The following is a 20,637-nucleotide window of genomic DNA, read 5'->3' as shown; positions in this document are numbered from 1 at the left end:
CTCCGTTTATGACTAAGCAATGCCCATTATCAAAAGCGAAGTCTTAAAGGTCTCATTCCATCGTTCCATTTAGCCCTGCTTTAGTTCACTGAATTAGAGGTCTCTGAAGAAGGAAATTACGTCGGCTCTTGCTCATGAATATTCATACAAGCAAACATATCGCCTATGATTGGCTACCAGCACTGCAGCAGAGAACGCCTACCTGCCTTTACCCCCCAGTCAATTTTACAGCTCGAAATCTCAAAGGACAAAATGTTTTTAGAGATACAGCATTAGTTATAAAGACATAGCACTAGGTAAACCCTTGAACGCTTAAAGTCGAAAGAAATGTTATCAATGCCGAGTGGCTCTCCGAAAAAGTGTGATTAGTCGCGATTTATAAACAAAAAAATATAAACTGCTTTCAAGACTAAATACCGCAGTTATCATTATTCGTTTAAAAGTTGTAATATTATTATTGTGTGCCGCTCTATATGACACAGCCGTAGTGTAAATCAGTCTTAATGTTATGAATAACCATCCAGGCCTGGCCTGGGGGTGTTCTCCCCCCCTGTGTTGTGGTGTTCTGGTGTGTGGATGTTGAGGAAAGATCACACCCACTGAGAGCAGAGGTTGAGGTATGTTGTCAAACAGGAAAAGTCTGTTTTACTGAGGGAAGAAGAGCTGTGGGAATTTTTCAGTTGCTAATCAGCTAGGCTACAGGTGAACGGGCTGACAGTCGGATTATTAATGTTAAATATGTGAGAGTAATTCTCTGAGAGCTCATTCTGACCAGATATTGATTCACCCAGCAGAGGAAAGAAGAACTGTGGGATATACTTTAATATACTTTAATATACATTTCAGTTGTGAGCAGTTCCTGGTCTGGGGAGGATTTTAGCCTGTAGGTAAGTGAGCATTCAGCCGTATCCATTTCCTCTTTCACTCACAGCTACAGCAGACCTGTCTCTGGGTTTCAATTCAGAGACCACACTTTTAGCTCTGCTTTAAACCCTATTCTCCTGTTTTATTAACTATTCTCTGTATTTTTTTTTATAAAACTGTGGGATTTCAATTACTGTGTTGGTGTTTCTCCGAGTCTCGATCTTTAAATTAATGAACGTTGCAAAAGTGTCTGAAATGACTGTAAACACCTTAATCTCGCTTCATTTTCACAAATAAGCTGCAGTTACTGTACAGTATCAGCAGAGGGCGACATCACAGCACAAATTCCACCAATTTTAGTTTAAGCTTTTCTCGCCAAACAGCAGAAAATATAATTAGATACAAATCACATATTTATTCTTCTGTTTTTTTTTCTCTCTCTCTTTTTGCTTGACCTAGACTTACTTAGATCTCAAAATTATGATTCGTGTTCTCCAAATACTGACCTGTTTTTTTTTCAATTGTGACACAGTAGCTCGACTTAAGGGATTCATACAATAACAACTTTCTTCTTAAGATTTAGACTTTATTTCTTAATATATATATATATATATATATATATATATATATATATATATATATATATATATATATATATTTATATTTATATATATATATACATATATATGTGTATATATATATATACATGTATATGTATATATATATATATATATACATATATATATATATATATATATATATATATATATATATATATATATATATATATATGTATATGTACTGCAAAGTTGTCACTTGTAATTAATAACAATTACATTTTTCCCTGAAGAGGTGATGTTTAGACACAGTTGTAACATTGGCAATTACTTTTCAGTGGTCTACGTATTACCCAGCTAAAAAGGTCATGTGAAGCTTTAAACTGTATAAACAAAAACATATTAGGACAATTTATCAATTTATCAAAATCTTTACTGATTAACAGCACATTCTGATTCAATTCTGACTCCATGCTTTTTGTATTCATTCTAATGTTATGTTATGTAAAAAAAAACACTCACTGGTGAGACTGTATAACTGTATAACTTATAGTAACTACAAAGGTCTACAGACTACATATGTACAAATTGTGATTCATTGTTTTGTACAGGCAAGATGCCAAGACTTGGAAAAATCTGCATTTGTGTGCTGGCCCTGTTACATCTGGCATGGGCGAGGTGCATCAACAAGGGGAACAACGGTAAATAGAACATGAATTGCATCCTTATGCCTTCTTATAAATTTCACCTGCTGCTTGTTTTGCACTGTGTTTATCTCTTTTTGGTTTGTTTTTGATTTTAGAATGAATAATTTTGTGTTTGTTTCAGTTTTTATCTATGATAAGTCTGCGGACTCATTCCTGTCTCGGTCGTTGCTGTACAACAGCTGGGATTTTGAACTGGTAACACCAGGCAATATAGAGAGAGAGTGCTACGAGGAGCAGTGCACCTACGAGGAGGCCAGAGAGGTGTATGAGGATGACCTAAAGACGGTAAGAGAGAAGAAGAGTGTGTGTGTTTGTCAGAAAGGACAAGCCTGTGTACAGTGGGATGCAAGTGTTTAGGGAAAAAGCTAATTAGGGTTATGGCTGGTTCACAGTCATCGTTAGGAAAAGGCTGTGTAATGCAAATTCATGCATTATGGATACTCTGACTTCTCAAACACTGTATCACCATTCAGCAGCAATTAGCTCCTCTAAGCAGCTGCCTAACAGTCTAAAATTACAGTTACTTGTTTCCACAAAGCAGAAGAAGGCTACGAGTAGACTATAAGCCAACCTGTTTTCTCAGTTTGAAATGTAATTTAAAAATGTCAGGTAAGGGCTCTGAGTGGTCCTAATTAGACTGATGTGCTGCCACTATGATCCAAGGATTGCTGGTTTAAATCCCATATCATTCTGCTTTCCATCAGTAGCCAGAGCCCGAGAGAGAGCACAATTGCCCTTACTGTCTCTTAGTGGGTAGACAGTGGCCTCTCCCCACATCACTCCTAGTGTGATGTCGGTCAGCACAGGCATCTGACAGTCAGCTGATGTATCGGTGATGGGGTGCCTTGTTTTCCTCAGGGTGCGCTGGCCACCCAGTAGTGCTGCATCAGCAGCAGTTTGAAAAGAGGCAATGTTGAGTGTGTGGGATAATTGGCCTTCCAAATTGGGGATACAAAAGAATAAAATTAGGAATACATTATAGAAAAAGAAAACAAAAGTCAGGTATGAGGAAAAGTGGAAGTTAAACGTAAAGGAAAATACAAAACTAAAAAAGTACTTCAGTCACATTTAGCAGACTCTGGAGTTGTGGTGCACAGTTCTACTGTGCAGTGACACCTGAAAAAATGTGTTGTGTTGGTTTGATGTGAAATACTCATTTATTAGAGAAACAGTGGTTTTCACAGTGGCAGTATGTGGAACCACATGTCTAAAGAGTTTAATGACTCCCACAGAAAATGATTAAACTAGTGGTACTTTACCAGACAGGGATTAAGCCTAGTCTTAAAACTACACAGCATTTTGAATGGAAAATATAGTCTACAACTAGGAATAATATCTGTCTGTGAAATCAACCCTAAATGTTTTGCTAGTTGACAGTTCACTATTGATAATTCACTTTTTTTTTTTACAGCAAACGTTTTGGACAACGTATACCAGCTCTCACAGTAAGATATGCACTATTATTACTCTTATTTTTATGTTTCAGACACAAAATAATTGTTGAAATAATTGTTGACTTTGTAATCCAGTATGAATCTGCAGTGCAATGTGTACAAAGTGTTTTACAGCTTGAATGTAACAAATGTGTAGTTATTTTAACCCCTTAACAGGCCAGGATTTTTGTCAATTGTCTGCCTGACATTACACCACTAAATTACATAAAAAGCTTTCATGTTTGATAAGGAACATTACTGAAAAGCGTAATTGTAATTGTAATAGAATATATAAAATAAAAAATATTGAAAGCAAATCTGCTAATGTCAAAATATAATGAAACAAATCATGAAATTTGCTCTTTCCTGAACTTCATTTTAATATCGATATTTTGCTGAATACAAATCAAACAACTCATGGCGTCCAACTCTTTCATTTCGTTATATTTGTCTGGTTTTTATGTCTTTATTCAAACATGCAGAATTTGGGTTGATTTCTGTTACTGATCTGAAATTATTAAGTGGAGCAGAGAGTAAACAGGCTGCATTTCCAAGTATCCCGTAGGAGACATTAAAGCCCTCAATATTTCTGAATGTAAATTTTACTTACATTATTACTTACATTACTGCATTTTACTGCAGAAAAAATGGGTTTTTAATCATATACACCTGTAGCCTGTATACGGGACAATGCATGTTAAGGGGTTTATCCAATATGAATCCACAGTATGTACAAAATAGCAGTAGTTTGTACAGTTTAAAATGATATTGGACTTGATATTGTGACTTTAACCCAGTTTGAATCTACAGTGTATACAGAGTATTTTTTTTTACAATCAGACTGTAACAAAAGTTTAGTGAAACAGTCCAGTATAGATCTTCAGTTATTTAAATATTTACCAGTCAAATACCACAAAATGAGGTTACACCATCCCTTCTGGTAAAACTAATCTTGCTCTAGTGGTGTCGTATCAGTGATAATGGTGATTTCGTTTGATCAGGTCCTCCTAAACCGATTGATCTTCCTGGTCTGTTGTCCGGGGTTGTGGCAGCTGTGACCATAGCTGTCATAGCCTTAGTGCTTGGCTGTTACTGTTACAAGAACAAGGCCAGGAAAAGGCAACCCAGCAGGTGAGTGAGTGAATGAGTGAGTGAGTGAGTGGGAGAGTGAGACAGAGAGAGAAAAAGAGAGAGAGAGAGAATATAGAGCTAGATCATCAGTCACTGTCTCCAGTCTGTGTGTGTCTCATTGTGTTACCTTGTGTCACCTTCCCTCCTGCTGCTGCATCTCCACCACAGTGTTCCAGTGCAGATGGCCGCAGATGCCCGTCCAGCTCCAGAGTTGGTACCATTGGCTGGTATTACAGCTCCAGGTCTGCCATCCTACAGGGAAGCCCTGGACCACAGCGGGCAATACGATGCCCCTCCACCACCCTATGCCGGGTAATACTTCTATTTTTTTCTGTGGGCTTAAATATCACCCTTTCATTACAGACCATTGGATCTACAATGTGGTAAATCTACAGCAGATGGATTAAGAATATTATGCAAGAAGTTGTTGTTTCAAATCATTTGGACCATTTCATTGGTTTGCGCTTCATATTTACATTTACATTTGTGACATTTAGCAGATACTAAACTGAACAAAACAGATATCTAGCTAGTGTCAGTAGAGGCTGAAGATACCATCTAAGATTGAAATATGTCAAATAAATAAATCAGCATGTATATCTAGTTATAAAATTCAACTAATTTTTGTTGTCATATTTAAATAGGCCTAAATTAGGAATCATTACATCTTACAAATATTAAATATATACAAAATAAGATTCATTCATTCTAAAAACAGTTTAAGGAGATCGAATCAGATAAGGAACTGTTACCCTGCTACAAGCTACACAAAACTACTATCAACTCCTACTATACTATCATCTATGAACGTCTTTCACTATTAAGCTGTGAGGATGCTGAAAGTATGTAAAGTATATTTGTTGACTGTACAAGAAAGATATTTAAATAGATACAGTGTTTATATCATTTTGTTTTAGGTTAAAATATCCACTGTGACAGACAAGGTGTAAAGTAAGTTCCTGTGCCCTGTATTACTTTATAAATGTAATTAAATTTCCTCTTTAAATGTGTAGCCTCAGAATCACTGGACAAGTAAATTTATTTAGAGCTCATGTTTAGCTGTTATTTCAAATACAATTTGACACATTCTCTGATGTTATCAACATTAAACAGCAGTGATAAAAAACAGGGTAAAATTTCAGAAACTTTTTTTTACTTAATTACCACACTACTACTATTCAAACATGAAACACACACAATAATCCCACCCCTACCCAACTCATACTTCCCTGACAGAGACTATAGCCTCTGGGGTAGTTTGCCAGCTATGTGAGGGCCCCTGAAACAAAATGAAGCATGAATGGTTTTTCTCTATATCAGAACTTTCTAAATTTTTTAAAGATTTTAAGGGTCCTTTAGTAACGGCAATACTTCTAAACACATATGTATAGTTCTTTATGGTGGAAAGCTTTTTGCAGGTGATTCTCAGTCATTTGTATTTTTCAGCTCTATTTAGGACTCTTGATCACTAAGTGCCTTTGTGTTTTTTTTCTCTGTCGTTTTTCTCAGAGAGACGCCATCTGCACCTCAGGTGGGTGAAGAGTGAGAGTTTGAAACTACAAATACTACTTCTACTGTTCTAGCCAAACAGAAACGCCCGTACTTAACTGGAATACGAGTGGATATTTTTCATAGAAACGGGATTTTCGATTTTTATATAAAAAACTGTGGTAGTTATAAGATTTTATGTGATATAATAGAAAATGTGTAGTCACTGCACTAGCACTCACAACTTGCTATTTATTTTCTCTGTGTAAAGACCATGTTGTAGTTTAAATTTCTACATTTTATTATGAAGAAAAACATATTTCTGTTCAAATGATTTTTAATAAATGCTTTTTTTCTCTGTACATTTTCCAGTTCATTTTAAAAGTCTTGCTGTGAACCAATGTTGATATACAGCTCTGGGAAAAATAAGAGACCACCTAAAATTTGATATTACCAAATTGAAAACCTCTGGAATATAATCAAGAGAAAGATGGATGATTACATGCCATCTAACTAGGCTGAACTGCTTGAATATTTGCATCAGGAGTGGCATAAAGTTATCCAAAAGCAGTCTGCAAGATGCATAAAAAACTGTGATTAAAAACCAGGGTTATTCCACCAAATATTGATTTTTAATCTCTTAAAACTTTATGAATATGCAATTGTTTTGTTTGCATTATTTGAGTTCTGAATCGTTTTTGTTATTTCAGCCATTTCTAATTTCTTTTGTCCGTAATTTATAGAATAAAACAACGCTCATTTTACTTAAACATATACCTATAAATAGCAACTGATTAGAAACCAAAGTGGTCCTATTATATAAAGAAAATTAATCTAAAGGTCATGATATATGTACATATACTGTATATTGTATGCATGCAAGTGGCACATATTTATACAAATTGATTGGTTGGTAAATACATATATATACTTGATAAACATCAATAAGAGTCAACTTGAATACATGTAATGGTTATACGTTACGTTATATTTAAACGGTCCATTTCAAACAAGCCTGCATACATGCCAAATATTATATGATGCATATGTTATATATGCGTGACAAATAAATGTATTGGATATAAAGGAAATACATCTAATATGTTTTTTGTTCACCAACACACACGATATTTCAGTGTGATATGTGTATGCTCTATGACCGTTGATTTTACCGTTATAGAGGGGAAAATGCGTTTTATTGTAATTAGAGAGTCAAATTTAAGCTACACGCGGTTTTTGGTACGAAACTCTCATTTATACACGCCAGTTTAATTCCCCACCCGTCTCCAATCAAGTCCCGCCTTTCTCGTGCTGTGATTGGCTAGTTAGACCTTACTTCGTCCACTGTGATTGGTTAGGTGGTTCATGTTCCCGCGACAAGTTCGCGTGTAGCCAATCAGACCGTAAGAGAGGAGGAGCTTACCGGAATACGGGTGGGAGGAAGAGGATAACGCAGACGGTAGCAGTAGCAGCGAGCGCAAGACTTCACAGACAGACTGTAGTGTGTGTGGGTGTGTGTGTGTGTGTGTGTGTGTGTGTGTGTTAAGGGAGAGAGAGAAAAGGGGGAGTCACGCAAAAAATGGCGTCTGCAGAACAGAAATATCACAAAATATCGTTTATTTTCGTGTCGTTAGCATTCTTGCTAAGAGTTTACGAAATCCCGCGCGAATAGAAAACGAGATGTAACGTTAACGATAACGTTTAATTCTTATTTTATTTTATAATTTATTAAAGTCTGTTTTGTGGCGATATTTGTTTTTTTGTCGGTGTGCAACAGCTGCATAATAAATAAATAAATAAATAAGGCCTGTTTCATTTATTTATTTATTTAATCTTTTTTTTACTGTGTGGTCTAAAAGCAAACTGAATGATTTATGTTGCAATATAGACGAGAAAAGAAAAGGGGGCGTAAAATAAAACGCGTGTGGTATGCAATGGGTTTAGAGGTGTGTGTGTGTGTGGTTTGTGGGGGTGCGAATGTATGTGTGTGTGTGTGTGTGGACGTTCGTACGTGTGTGCACGCGCAGCATCAAGCCTTGCTGCTGCTGTCTCTCTGTAGACAAGGACAATAGACGTTGAAATATATAGAGGGGAGGGAGGGAAGCTGTTTTTTGTGGTTCTGTGCCCCCCTCTCTCTACAATCCACCCCCCCCCCCCAAACTACACGCACACTCCCTCCACTGCCTCCCACCCTCCTCCTCCTCCTCCCCTAGCCATGTAACCCCCCTCCTCCTCCTCCTCCTTCTTCTCCTCCTCCTCCTCCCTCCAGTCCGTTTCTCTCTCTCTCACACACTCTCACTCTCTCTCTCCCCCCTCCGAGCTGCTCCCATTCTTGAGGACTTGCATGTGAAACGGGAGAGATAAACAGACGTGCGGAGAGCGCCGAGGAAAGGACAAGGGGAGAGAGAGAGAGTGAGAGAGAGTGTGTGAGAGAGAGAGAGAGAGACGGTGCATTAGAATTTAGGAAACAACCTCCCTCCCCTCTCCTCCCCTCTCCACCTCCTCCTCCTTCTCCTCCTCCTCCTCCTGCCCCCCTCCTTCCTTGTCTATCTCTCCATCTTCATCCCTCGTTCTTTTTTCTTTAATGGATAGGAATTATCCTGGAACAGGATTCGGAGATCTGGGAGCAGGAACGGGATGGAGTTACGAGAGATCAGCGAAGGCAAGGTAAGGGCGTGCGTGCGTTCACGACAGAATGAGCGAGAGAGAGTGTGCACTTTTTATTTTTTGATTTATTTGAATAATATATAATATACATAGGTATATGTGTATACGTGCATTAAATGGGTACATCCCTGGTTTGGCTGCAACAATATTATTGCCCCCTATGCAATACATATGCTTGCAAATGCATCCTGCTCTGCAATCCACTCAGCACTGATTATGGGGGTCCAGGTTATTGTCATTACCGAGCAAAGAGGAGGAGAAGGAGGAGGTGGTGGTGGTGGTGGCGCGAGGAGAGAGGTGGAGAGGGAGGGAAGGAGGGAGAGAGGGGGGCTGTCTTGGAAAATGCAAGGAATGCGATTGAGAGTTAATGCATGATAGGGAAGGTAGACTGAGACTCAGACTGAAAAAAGGGGGCGAAAAAGAGGGGGGATGGGACGCAGCTAAAACTAGCTAGCCAGCCTGCTAGCGTATAGTCAGAAATTCCCCCTCCAAAAAAAGAAAACCCTATTCTTTTGCACTGGAAAGCTCTCGTGCATATTTGCGCAGCATAGCACGCGAACCGTGTCTGATTTATGACACGCTGTTGTTGTATGTGTGCGTGTGTGTGTGTGTGTGTGAGTATCGGTGTGTGTGTGAGTATGTGTGTGTTGATGAAGCACTATTCACTTTTTTTACACGCAGCCAATTAGCTAACAGCTAGCTAGGTTGCAACAATCTGAATGAACAGGAGAAATATGTATATGTGCCATAGCTCACGAGCTACTGTAGCTAGTAACCTAGGTTAGCTAACGTTATGCATGTTGCTTGTGTGTGTGTCTATGTGTCTGTATATATGGCCCTCTTGGAAAACACGATGAGCTGCATAGCCTATTGTTTTGCTTGAAAAAAGAGAGGTCCTGATCAAATGCTTAAAGGTTTCATTGCATGGCCCAGCTTTTTTCTTTTGCTGCACATGGTTGTCTGAACGGGCTCACGAGCTTAGCTAGCATCAATCAAACATGTTTACTGCAATGCATCCAATACAACAAGAGCACCACAATCCTGCATATATGCATGATCATGCTGTCAACCAGGTGTATATAGGGAGCTAGCTAGGTTAGCTAGGTATGTCACGTGTCCAAGTGATTACCTGTAGCACGCCTTATATAGCAAGCTATGGAGCACATTATGATGATGATGATCGTGTTTTAAGATTTTAGGGCATTCTCCCTGGACAGCTGTGGCCCTCGTGACTCTTGGCATGCAAATGAGTAGGTCGGGTCTACAGTAAACACGCTGTAGGTCGTGCACTGGCTAAGTTCATCAGGTTGTGTAAGGCAGACTGACACTGTGCAGATGTGTGTGATAGAATGAGCAGCTCTGTGACAGTGCAGACCGAGCTGCACGCTCTGAAACTAGTATTAAAATTCCTGGACTAAGTGCTGGTATGCTCGGCGTGTTCAGTCCGTTGTTGTGTCTACCTGCAGCACAGGGAGTGAGGGAGAGAAAGAGTGAGTGAGTGAGAGAGAGAGTGAGGCAGACACACACACACACACACACACACACAGCGCTGCTCCTCCATTTGCACCCGTTTCTCGTTGCACAGCAGTGCAGCACGAGCCCGCTGGCTTCCATTAAACGCGAGTGTAACTGTATGCACGTGAGTGTGACGGTGTAAACGCGAGCGTTACCGTGCACACCGTGTTGTGCTCTCGCGGCCTACTTACAGTTCAAAGGCGCGCGGTACGTTAGCAGTCGCCCTGACAACCGGATCAATCAGAGCAGCGCGCGCGGCGCAGGACGCAGCTAAACAGCCTCCTTCCATCAGTTCACTCTTCACTATCATCACTATAATAACATGCTGGAGTATTGTACATTTATAAATGTCAGAATATTGTAATAAGTAATCATTTAAAATTATATATATTTACTATATGTAATAAAACAATATACTATACGTATTGTTCACGTTGTAATAACACTAATATAACCCTAATATATAATATAATTGTGATAATGATTATGTTAATTGCCCCAATAATAATGTTTATTATTATTTCATTTATAAATGTAAGAATATAGTAATCAGAAACATAATCAACTTAATATTAATTTACAGTTATATATGTATTACTATGTACTAGTAGTATTAATTTCAACATTAACTTTAATAGATTTAAAAATAAATTTTGTCCCACTAGTAATAATAACACAACATGAAAGCAATGTTGTTTAAATAATAATGTATATTAATAGTAAAGCAATAATAACAACAGAAGATAGTTTATCTTTTAATTAAAACGTACAGAGGCTTTACTATCGCAACATGACTTCTACCCCTACTACTAATACTACTGCTGCTGCTGCTGCTACTACTACCACTATTACTTCTACTACTACGACTACTACTACTACTACTACTACTACTACTACTACAAATAATAATAATAATAATAATAATAATAATAATAATGATAAAAATAATTATTGTTTTGGATTCCAATACAGACCTATTGAAGAATTAATAGTAATAATATCAGCTACTGCCACAATACTATAATTCACCATAATAAAAACAACAGTACTACTATATACAGTTTTTATTTCGGTACATACATTCAGGCCTGCAAGCAATTTATAATAATAATAAAATAAAAGCACAGCTGATTACACTAGATAAATATGCTTTTTATTTATTTCACTACATTTGTAACGCTGTACAAATAAGTAATTTGCTTCTCTATTGTTAGTCCCAATTTCTACATTGTATAAATGTTCATATTTCCAAGCTGGCATATCTGTACTTAAAAAACAGATTGCATTCCTAACTGTTACACTATAACCAAATTACTAATACTTATACTATTACTACTACTGCTACTACTACTACTCCTAATAATAATAATTCAGATATATTATTATTCAAATATTATTACTTACGACTGAAATGGGAGATAATATTATATCTTATTGCTATCAGTACAAGTACTGCTTGAAGTATTTTTTATTATGCATACTGTTTGTATAGTTATCAGAGTATCATTTAAATAAAATATTTTTATAATTATAAATGTTGAATCACCTGTAGGCCTTTATAGAAAGAAATATAGTTTGCATTTTAAATGCACCCCAACAAAAAATTAACAAGTAAATAAAATGTAAAAATCTGTCAGCCACTGTGTATTAGATGTAGTACGGTAGTGTTAGACTTCAGTTCATAGAAGTTCAGTTTGTTCCCACTTTTACGTGCCGTATTTGTGTTTGTGTGCCATTAAATGAAATCCGTGTCAGACATGGGAAGATGAGATGTGCTAGTAAACTGTGCTAGTTCAGAGTAAGCCCACTTCTCCAATATGCCAGATATATTTTAGTATATAACACAGCTCTGAGAACAATGCTGTTCCTCGCTGGGTGTTTCAGTGATGATGTGTACCTCACTGTAACTCCTGGCAGGGTGCGGGTCCTGGCAGCTCTGCATTCTACTAGGAGCTGGAGACTGTTTTTTTGGACAGAGTGTACCGAATGTGAGGTTGATGGTGTTGCTTTTTGTTCCAGCAAGTGGGAATGCAGCAGGGTGTTGAATAGCAGGTACGGTGATGTGGAGGCTGATTGGACCAGGTGAGACTGGAAGCTGCTGCTGTTGTGTTTCATGGCCAGGTATATGCAGCCCCCTCCCAGTGGGTGTGATTGCTCCTGGGCTGCTGGATAGTTTATGATTGCCTTTCTGAGTCAAGGGCATCTCTCACAGCGCGGGTGGACTGATGGCACCCCGGATCCTTAATGAGCAATTTTTACTCATAAGACGCGGAACAAGCCTCGGCACTGCCGCACGGCAGCCTGAGAGCCTCCTCTGAGTGAGATGAAATGAAATGAAATTGAATCTCTCCTCTTTTAGTTTTGGGGGAATCTGTAATTGTTTTTGTTTTGAATTAATTTTAGTTCAGAGCGAGAGCACCGGGTTGTACTGCTATACATGTTCCTCCATTAGGCCCAGATGAAATACACACTGAAGTATTAAATGAATATCAAATGAAGTGAAATAATATGAAAGTTTCCAGTATTTCCCCAAGTACTTATTCAAATAAGAGCAGCTGTGACGTTGCATGTGGGGTGACTGCATGCAGAGATACAGCACCTTTAACCTGATAATGCCACGACTCTATTCATATACAGTAGATTGAGTTGAATGAGAATTTGCCTCTGTGCTGGAAGAATTAGGCCAGGCCATAATCTACAGTGATTCAATTTTGTTCATTCTGTTAACTTGGCTGCTGTGTAGGCCTGTCACGATAATTACATTAGCGATTTATCGTACAATGTATGGATATGACCTCAGTCATTTCTGCTGACCTCAATATTGTCCATTATATCTGGTTAGCCAGAAATGCCCATTTACATGAATGGGCCAGTATGTCAGCGTTTTTGTTAAAAATAGCATTTCATCATTTGTTTCATTTATTAGATAAATAAAAATAACCTTACCCCTAAAAAGTGGTTGCTTTCTAAACATGCGTAACCACATTATTATCCTATTATTATTATATAATTATGATACAACGTTCTAAAAAATTACATAATTTGGTACATAATCACAATAATTACTGTAAAAAAAATACTGTATTAAATGTTTTTTGGTGTAGGATGATAGGGAACGCATGCAGGCCTGGGATTTAGAATATAAAAATAAGACAGCTGACTAATAGTGGCATAAGACAATTTTGATATATTATTATATCAATATTATGTTGCAGTACTGTGTTGATTCACAAAAAAACAGAGATTTAAAATGAAAAATTTTCATGCAGAGATTGATGGTCAAAATTTGTTGTGTTTAAGAACCGGCTGTAAGATATACCATATTTCCAAATGTTGGACAGCCCTTCTAATGAATGCTGTGAATTTAGCTATTAATGAATTGAACCTGTTGCTGCCACAGATTACAGCTTAGTCCCTGTAGAAAAGTATTGGCAATAGAATAGGACTCAGATAAACATGAACACACATTGACAGTATGCCTAATGCCAGGTGTAGACTAGAAGGATATAAAGCCTCCCAGCAGTGAGCTGTGGAGCAGGTAAGCTGTCTTTCCTGGAATGATTTGGACTCCATATAGTAATTTTGGGACAAGATGGGGTTGATGATGTGGGATGTGGATTATCCAACATCCTGACCTAACCAATGCTCTTGTAGCTGAATGCAATCAAAGCCTCACAGCAATGCCCCAAAATCTTATTAGGAAACTATTTTGTTATACTCTTGATTTCAGAAGAAACAATGAATGAACAGCTGTCCCAATACTTTTGTCTACTGTTCTGATTGTATTGAAAGTAGACTTTTGTTTATACATAATATTATCTGTTTATACTTTGACTGTGTTAATGAGATTTAATTGAAAAAACGCAAAATATAGCTTTGCTTTCAGCATCGCAGTATATCGCAATATATTGTATCCCCTGTATTGTGATACATATCAAATCAGCAGGTTCTTACCAAACACACACCTCCACTGACCAAATAGTGCCAAGTCGGAACCATAGGTCTCACCATACCCTGACACTTCTTCATGTTTCTAATGGAGATTAATGAGCTCAACTGAGTTTTCCATCAGCTCATAAACATTTTGCACCTGTTAGGAGGGACTGTGTCAAATTACTGTCCATATAATTAGGAGCAGCCCTGTACAGTGCATTTAATAGAGTGTTTGAATGCAGCCACTTACTCAGATTTATCTGTTTTGTGCTCCAATTAAAATAACTTTAATGCCACACAAGAACCACGTTTTGGTTCTGAGAACCATTAGATATAAATGAGATGCAGCTGAGATGTGAAAAATATTCCTGTTTTAAAATTGTACTTTTGTAATTGCTATTTCTTTAAAAAAAATCAACAAAACAAGAAAATGTGGGCTATTTCATTTTTGCCGTGGAGACAAAAGTAGCAAAATAAAACTTTTGGTTTTAAACCTAAACTAGCATGCTTGTGACTGTGTGTATGAGTGTAAAGGAGCTTTAAAAGCACAGCTGTAAAGTTATTTATCAATTTATATCTTTAGACTTACATATCTCTACTATCAAAAGTAATACCTTACTTCATTATTATGAAAATACAAATGGCAAAATCTGTGACAAGTCTAGCCGATACGGGATCAGCATTGATCAGCATGTATTTCTGTACAAATGCAAAAACCATTGTGCATCCATGCCTTGAGTCTTGCATTAAAGCACATAATTATCTAGAAACCTGTGCGGACTTTAGAGCAAGTGTAGACTTCTTTCTTTTGCTCATTTCCTTTCTGTCCATCAAACTTGAGCTCTACTATCTCATTACAACTGCTGGTAGAGAGGGAGAGGGAGAGGACATCAGATGAAGAAAATGATTGGCCTAAGGTGTGGGCCAAAGGTGATGAAGCCTGGGAGAGAGTGGGAATGGAGCGTGTGTGTGGTGGAAAGGTGTACTACAGAGCTTTTACACTAGATCAATGAAAACGAAGGACCTCGGTGATCATCACATGGAACCGACTGCAGAAGCAGGAGGGAGAGAAATGGAAAGGAGGGAACATTCAGGGGATGGATCTGAAGAAATAAGTGAAAAAGTGAGGCAGGAATACCGGGCAGACTGGAACACAATAAGAATGGGAAAAGCATGGAGACTGAAGGGGTATAAAAATGATAAAAAATGAGCAAACAGATGTGAGAAAGAGGAAGGCCAGGACGGTGCGTGAGTATGGAAGACATCCATCAATTATACTCATTCCCCTGGGATCAATCCCTCACTCCTTCCGGGTCTCTGGACTGCTGCTTTGGGATTAACACCCAATTAGGGTCTGATTCCTATCAAACCCCATGTCAATCTTAATGAGTTTTAGCACATGACAGTCCCTTTGATCCAGCCGGAGACCTCAGAGGCTTCAGAGAAGGATCATTCCAACACACGTATATATATATATGAATGCTCACGTTTGACGAATGGATGCTGTGGGACATTAATTATTTAGGAGACAGCATTCCGGTGCAGAAGAAGCATCTGGCTGTCAGTCGGCTTATCAGATTGTGGTGTGCTGTTTTGAAATTAGGATTAATTTGTTTTTCTCTTTCACAAAAACCATCCGTTCTTGCTTCAGATGAGAACTGAACACACTGACCTCAGTTTTTGAACCAGATACTCAACACCGCCTCAACACGGTCTGGATGTAATTTACTAGGAATGCACCAATATGGGTATTTTGGGCTGATGCCAGTATCCGATATTTCTCATGTATGTATCTGCTGATGCTGAGACATAAATATTTACACAATATAACATCTGAGACTGGCTTACCGTGCTACTACTGCCATTATTGTAAATTAGGATCAGGAATGCATAATGTTGGACTTGTGCGCCATAAATATAAGTTTTATAATGTTATTAAATGATAAATGGATGCCTCTTTAAGAAATAGAAAATAGAGTCTGAGTCTAAGAATCTCTATCTAATGTTCTGTACCACTGAAATGTAGCTTCTTTACTTAATATTTATCAAAACATCTATCTTTTACACACATCTTTACCTTGAACCTCAAAGTGTGGTTCAATAAATACATTGGCAAATATCAGTTTGATATATCAGTCAAATCTTACCTTATGTAGATTTTTGTTGTTATCATTTTGTGGTATCTAAAACAGTTTTGGATAAAAAAAGCATATAAGTTCAACCCTTTTTTGAGACCTCTGCAGCATATGTGTAGAAATGAAATAAAATATATAAATAATAAAAAACTATAATTATATAATCATGAAAATACAGTAAAAACAGATGTTTCCGGCCTCTAGGAGAAAAATATATACTAATTTGTTTTTGAGGTTTAAACAGTTTTGTGTTCTAAAAATATTTCAAATATATTTATTTAATATTTATTCATACATCAGTATTGGTATATTTGTCAGAAAGTTAAATAAGCTATCCTACTGTATATAGTTTTTTTTTTGATAATTTTGTGGAATTTTTTTAAAATCAATATTGGGTTAAGCTGTATGGTTTTGCAGTATGTCTTCATACGACTGGGGCTGTCTCAGTATAAGAGCTGTATTCTGAATTAGCCGTGCCAGATGTGGCGGCGCATGTGTGAGGTTTCTGCCCTTTTGCCCGTGCATTTAAACATTTAAGTCAGTTCATTAGAGCTTTTATCCAGCTAATTACACAAGAGCCCTGCCCCGGAGACAAGCGGACAAACTTCCAGATGGCCTTCCCTCAGGACGAGCTCCCGTCATCCCAGTTCAGGACACCTAAATGAATGTAATAGACATCAGTGTTAATATAGTGTTTAGTTCATGAACAACAGCAGCTGTAACTAAAGTTAATATTCCCCTTTTTTACACATTATTGAACACCATGCTATAGTATATGGCCAGAATTATTTGGACACCCGTTCATTTATCATTTGATTTTTTCTGATATTAAGAGTGTTATAGTGAAAACAAAAATTAGAATTGCTATTTCAACGCACCATAATTCCAGAAAACAGGAAGACCGCACAATATTGGAAGAACTTATATAGTAATATTCTGTTGTTCTGCGATGTATATAGCCATTCTTGTTTTCTGCAAATAAATGTTCTAAATGACAATATTTTTATTTGGAATTTGGGATAAATGTTGTCTGTAGTTTATAGAATAAAACAGCAATGTTAATTTCACTAAAATATATTACTATAAATAGCAAAATCAGATAAACTGATTCAGAAACTTAAGTGGTCTCTCTGTATATTGCAATATTTAAAAATACAGGAATTTTCTCAATTTCACCAGAGGTCCATGATTTAAGATCATAATTATAATGCAATATGTGCATTAGTGATTGGAGTAAAACATAATATATTGGGCATATATAATCAATAATCTGGTAGGTATTGTCATTTAACATTAGATAAGTTTGACTTTCTCTTTGTATTAAGAATCAAAAATGTTTGACAAATGTATTTTGAGAATGCGCAAAATATTAAACTTTCTGCAATGTGACTATTGCACACTATGTGTGCATTGTGATATTGATGCTAAAACAATATATTGTACAGTCCTGCTTTATACCACTCTATCCCACATCTGGCATTAGGCAAATATGCCAAAATGGTTATCTGCTCCAGAAAGTTTAAATAATTCAAGTAGTTAACCTGATATATTGTCCTGGATAATTACAAGCTTTAGATGTGAAAACTCTCTTATTATTAGAAGGACAACTCACATATATTTGGATTTGGACATACAAGTGGCATGTGTGCTGTTCTGCTCCGCTGGATGCAGATCTGGATTGTTTTTTATTTGGGGCGTTTCACTGAACATAGACTGAACGTGTTCGAGTGTGAATCGGGTCTTTTCTCTCTTGGTTTAAAGATAGACTGGTTGGTCCGTTTCACTGCTCGTATTGAATGACACCCACCCCCTCACCACGTGCTCGCTCAGTGTGTGGTGTCTGTGGCTTCCCACACTGGTCTCCGAGTAGAGCGATCCACACTAACTGAGCTGTACTCACATTAAGAGCCTGTTGAGGATGGAGGGGAGGGGGTTACCAAGGCAATTCAGTCACAGGAGAGCTTTTATCAATGAGAGCTCTGTCTCACCTCAGCAACATCCTAACCGCTATTGTCAGCTCCACTGCCCACTCTTATGAAAGGGAACAACAGTCTGTAAAGATGCCAGAAGACAGCTGATTGGTGAAAGTGCACCGAGGCGTAGCCAATCAGGGGGAAGAACAGCTTCTTCTAGTCTTATAGCAAGGCAGGAACTACAGCTTGGGAGTAGGGCTGAGAGTAAAAAATACATCACAATATTCAAAAAAATAAATTAGGGCTGGAGAATATGGCAAACATTTATATCATTTATAAGCCACCATCTTTGAGGTACCTAATCATGCACTGATAGAGCTGGGTGATATGGTAATAATGCTATATCACAATATGTAAAGATATTATGGATTATTATTGAATTCATTGATTATATCATTTTGAAAATCTAATTAAAACAGTAATTGGATTAAACAAATTATTATTATACATTTGTATTGGTCCATTTGTCATAAAATGTTGATAAAGGGTAAATAACAATTGAAACATTACTAAATTGGAATAAAGTTTTAAACTATATTTTATATTAACAATATTTGAGTTGTTCCAATGAAAGTACAAATATCAACCATTTCTCCTTTTTAGGAAATCATTTAATTTTTTTGCTCCTGTAATTTATGTTATTTTAAGTGCCCATATGAATGAAGAAATGTAAGTCAAATACATTTTTTTTGAGTTTTCCCAAAAGGGAGAAATGCTCGATATATGGTTATTTGTTGGAACGGCTAAATTGTTAACGATTTATTGAAGTCCAAACTGCAGAATGTTTAGGTGACACTAGACTACTGTATTAAACAATAAACTGTATTAATCTTTAATATCTACTTTGTATTATGTTTATTGTACATATAATTTTAAATAAATAAAATTTTTGTTAAATTTCTCTCTTACTGAAACAGATGATCCCATTTTTTTTTACATTTTATTAATGTTTATTTAACGACATTATATGTGAACAAAAATATCAGAAATCAGCATCGGCCAGCAATACTTGATGTATCTGTAGTACTTTTTTGAAGAGACAAGCTTGTCTTTTATTTGCAAGCTTTCAGTACTCCCCGAGTCTGTGTTTATAGTGTAATAAACACATTACAACTTGTATTTACAAAGCTGTGTTTTACACTGCTGTGAAATTACTTTTTATTTGATTACTGATACTGGGGAAGTAGCTTTTAATGGTGGTCCTACAGGTCTTGTCTTTTGTAGCCTGAGGAAGCTGCGTATGTGCTAGGATAATGACCATGTGTATTGTTGTAATGTGGTGAGGATATAGTCTGATCCAGAGGCTATTTGAGAGAGGGAGGATATGGAAGCGAATAGGCTGATTAAATGGCTAATCTGTGTGTGTGGCTCTAGTGAGAAGAGGATAATGCAGAGCTTGGTCAGCTGATATTCTATACAGGGATTTACGAAGAGTACGGAGACCAACCGGCCTTCTCTGCTTTGTGTTAAGTGCGAGAATGTATTGTTTTTTTATGTTTAACTGTATCGCAAGGTATACTTAGACTGTAGTGTATCTGATAAGGGTTAATTAAATGCAAGCAGTGAGGAGAAGTTCATTTGTCTGTGTAGTAATTCTCTTCTCCTCCTCCTCACCCTCTGTCCCTTTTCTTCCCTCTCTCCTATGTTGCCTGTTTTTTGCAGTCTGATGTATGGGAGCTCCAGATCCTCCCATCCGGACTCAGAACTACTCCATCGTCAAGCTTACACAACACCACACCCCCTGCAGGGCTATGCAACCAATCATCACCCAGGAAGCTCTGGGCAGGGTGGAGCGTGGGGAGCAGCTGGCCGGAGTTTAGGTGAGGGACACAAACTAATTTGTTTACCTTGATTTTAAAATGATGCAGTATTCTGAGTCATAATGATCTATAGTATGATAAGTATTATTCCTTTTCTTGCAGGACTTTCAGGTTTGTTTGATGCTGGGTTGCACCATGCGAGCTCATCGGGGCCTGACGCTTCCGTCATGAACCTGATCTCTGCATTGGAATCTCGAGGTCCACAGCCTCCCCCTTCAGCCTCCTCTCTCCTCTCTCAGTTCCGTACCCCCTCTTGGCAGACTGGTAAGAAACAGTTCTGAATCCCTTCAATTTAAATGTTATCAAGATAGCGTAGCACTTTGTAAAAGACTGATTGCAGTAATTAATAAAACAGCAAACAGAGACATACAACAAAAAAGATGTACTCTGTTGACCCTGCTGGTTTCTCTTTCT

General features: G+C 37.4%; 2 protein-coding genes across 3 annotated transcripts in view; both read left to right on the top strand.

Annotated features, from left to right (window-relative positions):
* Positions 1-634: 634 nt before the first annotated feature.
* On the top strand, positions 635-6,542 carry prrg2 (proline rich Gla (G-carboxyglutamic acid) 2). The gene is made up of 7 exons (XM_007251061.3): positions 635-887; positions 2,033-2,122; positions 2,250-2,413; positions 3,540-3,573; positions 4,563-4,692; positions 4,861-5,004; positions 6,202-6,542. Exons 2-7 carry the CDS (start codon positions 2,038-2,040, stop codon positions 6,236-6,238), a joined length of 594 nt encoding a protein of 197 aa, XP_007251123.3. The 5' UTR covers positions 635-887; positions 2,033-2,037; the 3' UTR covers positions 6,239-6,542.
* A 1,897-nt stretch (positions 6,543-8,439) lies between these two features.
* prr12b (proline rich 12b) overlaps positions 8,440-20,637 on the top strand; it is a 35,827-nt gene continuing 23,629 nt past the window's right edge. Inside the window, exons 1-4 of one of the 2 annotated variants that reach the window (XM_049467948.1) lie at positions 8,440-8,592; positions 8,773-8,847; positions 20,066-20,223; positions 20,326-20,487. In XM_049467948.1, the coding sequence (XP_049323905.1) occupies positions 20,070-20,223; positions 20,326-20,487 (316 nt within the window). In that variant the 5' untranslated portion in view covers positions 8,440-8,592; positions 8,773-8,847; positions 20,066-20,069. Of the gene's footprint in view, positions 8,848-20,065; positions 20,224-20,325; positions 20,488-20,637 lie in introns of both variants that reach the window. The other variant, XM_049467947.1, reaches the window with a different exon arrangement.

This window comes from Astyanax mexicanus, chromosome 19 (assembly GCF_023375975.1).
Source record: "Astyanax mexicanus isolate ESR-SI-001 chromosome 19, AstMex3_surface, whole genome shotgun sequence".
In the NCBI taxonomy this organism is placed as follows: Eukaryota; Metazoa; Chordata; class Actinopteri; order Characiformes; family Acestrorhamphidae; genus Astyanax; species Astyanax mexicanus.
The sequence above is the reverse complement of the archived record's forward strand: the minus strand, read 5'-3'. Positions and strand labels throughout refer to the sequence as shown.

Bases quoted from the DNA above. Each gene is read 5' to 3' on its own strand.
- prrg2 (XM_007251061.3), top strand. From the start codon at position 2,038: ATGCCAAGACTTGGAAAAATCTGCATTTGTGTGCTGGCCCTGTTACAT. The intron at 2,123-2,249 runs GTAAATAGAACA...TGTTTGTTTCAG, and splicing joins CATCAACAAGGGGAACAACG to TTTTTATCTATGATAAGTCT. The intron at 2,414-3,539 runs GTAAGAGAGAAG...TTTTTTTTACAG, and splicing joins ATGAGGATGACCTAAAGACG to CAAACGTTTTGGACAACGTA.